At 48.6% G+C, this 3,892-nt stretch overlaps 1 protein-coding gene; it reads left to right on the top strand.

Annotated features, from left to right (window-relative positions):
- Window positions 1-2,453: 2,453 nt before the first annotated feature.
- GSTUM_00004131001 (uncharacterized protein) lies at window positions 2,454-3,414 on the top strand. XM_002842465.2 has 1 exon: window positions 2,454-3,414. The coding sequence occupies exon 1, from the start codon at window positions 2,724-2,726 to the stop codon at window positions 3,072-3,074; it is 351 nt and encodes a 116-aa protein (XP_002842511.1). The 5' UTR covers window positions 2,454-2,723; the 3' UTR covers window positions 3,075-3,414.
- The last annotated feature ends 478 nt before the right edge of the window (window positions 3,415-3,892 follow it).

Consider the following 3,892-nt stretch of genomic DNA (forward strand, 5'->3'; position numbering starts at 1 on the left):
ACTTGCTTCAAAAGCGATACAGCGGATATGTGGTCGTTGTACTGACCCAAGAGCTCTAATGCAAGGGTCCTTACGTGCTTCGAGCTTTCCCTGTTTGCATGGGTTCCCCAATATCTGGAGGCATATTTGAGGAATAGCATATTTTCGCGGTCTGAGAGAGGATAGGATGAGAGGTTATTGACCTGGTGCGAGTTAAGATAGGTCAAGCATGTTCCTGCAATTGTCGAGTGAGGTCTTCGGAAGAGGTCCGGTTGGGTACAAAGATATTCTTGGACGGTGAAGTGGATTAACCGCACAGTCGAAGCTTCCTTATCGACTGTGATCAGGCCTTGGCAGTAGCTTAGCAATGAACCTATCGAAGGAGTATTTTCGGCATCGAAATCCGTTTCTCCTATTTCCACTGCCAGCGCATGGCACAGTTCATCCACCACTAATGGCCGCTCCGCATGGCAGATCCATGTGAGAGTGGCCATCGCAAGTTTTGTCTTTTCCCCACCCTGAGCCCATATCCGCTCCAACGTCGCACCATATGCATCCCCTAACACTGTCCCGTCTTTCAAGGACTTGAGCCTTTTTCGTCGGCGCGCCAGAGTGGTTTCCTGCAGAATTGCATCCATATGGAGAGAAGCCAATAGGAACCTGTACAAACATGTCAACCACTAACCTAAAGTATCTCTGCCCTTGCTTGTTTTGCGCCATACGTTTCCGAACTTATCTCGGGAATACTCTTCAAAATATCTGCCTCCAATGTCGCGCTCATTGTATCCGGGAGAGTGTCATTCCTGAGTTTCTCGCGGAGATATCGAATGAAACCATCTTCCGTAGGTTTTATTAATGCGAAAGTTGCCGTTCCATGCAATTTTCTCTCGACCTCGCTCCGAACATGTGGACGTCCAGTCATAAATATGCGAGTATTTGGCGACTCTCGTAGAATCTGTCCCAGCGATTCAATAACTACTATCCTATGTTCCGGCACACACTCGTCTAGAGCGTCAACACATATGAACGTGCGCTTTGCTCGGGACTTGCCAGCCATACTGTTCCTTAATTTCTCACGAAGGTATACCCTCTCTTACATGATGTAGCTCTTTCCCACTCCCGGGTTTCCGTCGCAGAATAAGGTCCCATGGTTAGATTTATCCTCCCTATTACTGTTATGCCAACATCTAAATTCCTTGGTTTCCAGCAGCCAGTCCCTTACATTATCCACCCGCTGGGCTCCAATGTCGCGGTGTCGTACCCACGGCTCTAGTGGAGACAACCATGCCAGTATTTTAGACTCGTCATCAGGGATAGTGTAGTTCAAGGTATTCGAGACGATGATTTAAGCTCTTGTTATAGCTCAAAACATGAGACATTTTTTGATGCTTTGAATAATGCTGAAAGGAGTGGTGATTCGCTTGGGGTCCCTTAACGAGATTGATTGAAACCGGGAAACGCGGGGTTGAGAGTAAAAGCCTTGGCCCTATCTAACCCCTGTCAAAATCACGGGAGCCGAGATTGGTGACACAGACAAGCGGGAATAGTTTCTCCCAAGAACTTGCCGCTGATTTGCCTGTGGTATGATAACCTCATGTTGAATCCCCCTCCTTTATACTATTTGTCTAATGCCTTCCGGAGCAGGTGAAATTTGCAAAAACCAATACCGGTAGTACCATATAAACTCTTTTCACTATCTGTATGTGGGGAAACCTAAAACACGAGCAAACTTTCTTGATGCGGACCTTAGCGGTGCACAGGTCACCGAATGATTGGGTAACCGGAGCCATTGACAGAGTTTTCGTTTGAACGTGCAACCTCAGGGACAAAGCGGGAATGTGATGAGTTGACTGTAGGGGGATCAAACTCCCTCGTTTGGGTCTCATCGGCTGCGGGCAAGGTGACGGGTGGAAGGGCGATGCAGTCAACGCTGTTAGCAACCTACACAGGCGTTACGGCGGGCAGGATATCTTCGAGGGCAGTGGTATCATAGTGCTGGAACTGGTGTTCAGTGTTAACGACGCAACGCCACCAAGATCATACTTCAGGCCTTTCATAGCACCAACAACCTTAGCGGCTGCGACAACAATTTCAGCAACACCACAACTTCCATCTTCCTTCTTCTGCGAGTTCGAGAGATCCTGCAGATAAAGCTCCTTCCAAATCTCTGACCCGCGGCACCTGCAGCGGTTTCAGTAGCGCAACATTAACCTCCGATTCCCCTCTTCCCCTCGCTTGGCTTTGCCCCACATAACATAGTATTAAGTTGGAATTACCACCATGCTTTTACCATTCTGTCATGCCGCTAGCAGTGCCAGAACAGCCTTGAATAGTAAGCCAAGCCCAACCCAAGTAGCACAGCTCGAAACCCGCTCCTGAGAAACTTCATCTCCGATGAGATATCATACTTCTACCTTAGCCATAATCCTATACCCTATTAGTGTAACTTGCTAAATACTGTATTATATTTCAAGCTCTTCGCTACATCTTTGCGGATATGACGAGCAACCCCCCGAGCCGCGGCCTCTTGGCTTCAGCTTGCGATGCTAGCTTCCCCCTCGTCGCTTGTATACGCTTCCTATAATTCGCCCGAATCAAACTTACCTCCACAGACAGATCCAAACTTACACGCAAATCAAGTGCACCAAGCTTTACAGTGCCAATCCGGGTTCTTGGTCCGGCTGGGTCCGGCCCGGCGGCTTAAACCCAGATTACCCCACGAACCCTAGAGCTCTTTCAAGCCGATGGTGTTTTTCGCAGGAAATATCGCTATGGCTAATCAGCGTATCGAACTAAAACCTTGGCACATTAGACTAGAGAGCAGCATTTCCAACAGACCGGGAGGGTTCGACTCGGGTATCATACCGACGATCGCTTGGCACATGGTGATGTTTCTCCCAAACCCCCTACCCCTTCGAGGGAAAGAGTCCCCCGAAGAGGGTTATAGTACCCCCTCCTTATCCCGCCCGACTCCAGCCAAGTGCCCAATATCTCCTTTCAGGTTTTTCTGCGATCCCCTTTCCTATCGAAAAGACCCGGTTAGGGACTACCGTGTCAGTCGCTTCCCGAGGGACTTGTCGTCACTCGAGACTTGACCACTCGCACCCGTCAGAGTAACGCATCGCCATTGGCAAGTTGGGCCGGTGTTTCTCGTCATCAACCCTAGCGTTATAGAAACATCTTCTGCAGTAGGCATGCCTTATGGCACGTATGTGGATTTGTCGTACACTATGATAGAGCTTGTTTGCGACATTGTTTGATCTTCATCCAATACATTTTTCCCTTCCCATGGATAGACCTAATCGACTTGGCGTTGGCTCGGGTTTTTAGAAATCAACGGGCTAAAGCCAGGACGATACCGAACGACGATGAAACGGCGATGATTATATGCGCTGCGAAAACTCTGCACAACCAAAAGGGGGGAAGTTCACAAAGGTCGCTCCGCGACTCGCTCTATTCAACGACTCTCTCAATTGCTCCGCGACTCGAAACTAACTGACAGGAAAAGACAAGAGTATAAATAAATGATAAAGATCACCTATCCTATCCTTTCCTGCGATCACCGCATACTGGTGTCTCCAACACCTCACACACTCATCTCCATTTCCTCTGTGCGCTCCCATTCTATCAACAATGCTAACAAAAGAGAGAACAAACAATAGACTTCTCAAAGACTCTCCAATTTCCTTCCGCGCTCCCGTGCTAGCAAAAGAAATACAGGAACAAAGACTCCCGACCGTCTATAACTCCCTTGCCGTTCATATACTTCTCCATCGTAAGCACTTTTCCAAAGCGCACAACCGAAACCTCCGCCAAACAAAGTGAATGCGTCAAAACAACAAACGAGTGACGAATAGGCGGCAACGGAAAAGTGGACGGGCGGGAATGAACAAACTGCCGGCTCCAGGAACGT

This window comes from Tuber melanosporum, assembly GCF_000151645.1.
Source record: "Tuber melanosporum whole genome shotgun sequence assembly, scaffold_10, strain Mel28".
In the NCBI taxonomy this organism is placed as follows: Eukaryota; Fungi; Ascomycota; class Pezizomycetes; order Pezizales; family Tuberaceae; genus Tuber; species Tuber melanosporum.

Bases quoted from the DNA above. Each gene is read 5' to 3' on its own strand.
- GSTUM_00004131001 (XM_002842465.2), top strand. From the start codon at position 2,724: ATGGTGTTTTTCGCAGGAAATATCGCTATGGCTAATCAGCGTATCGAA.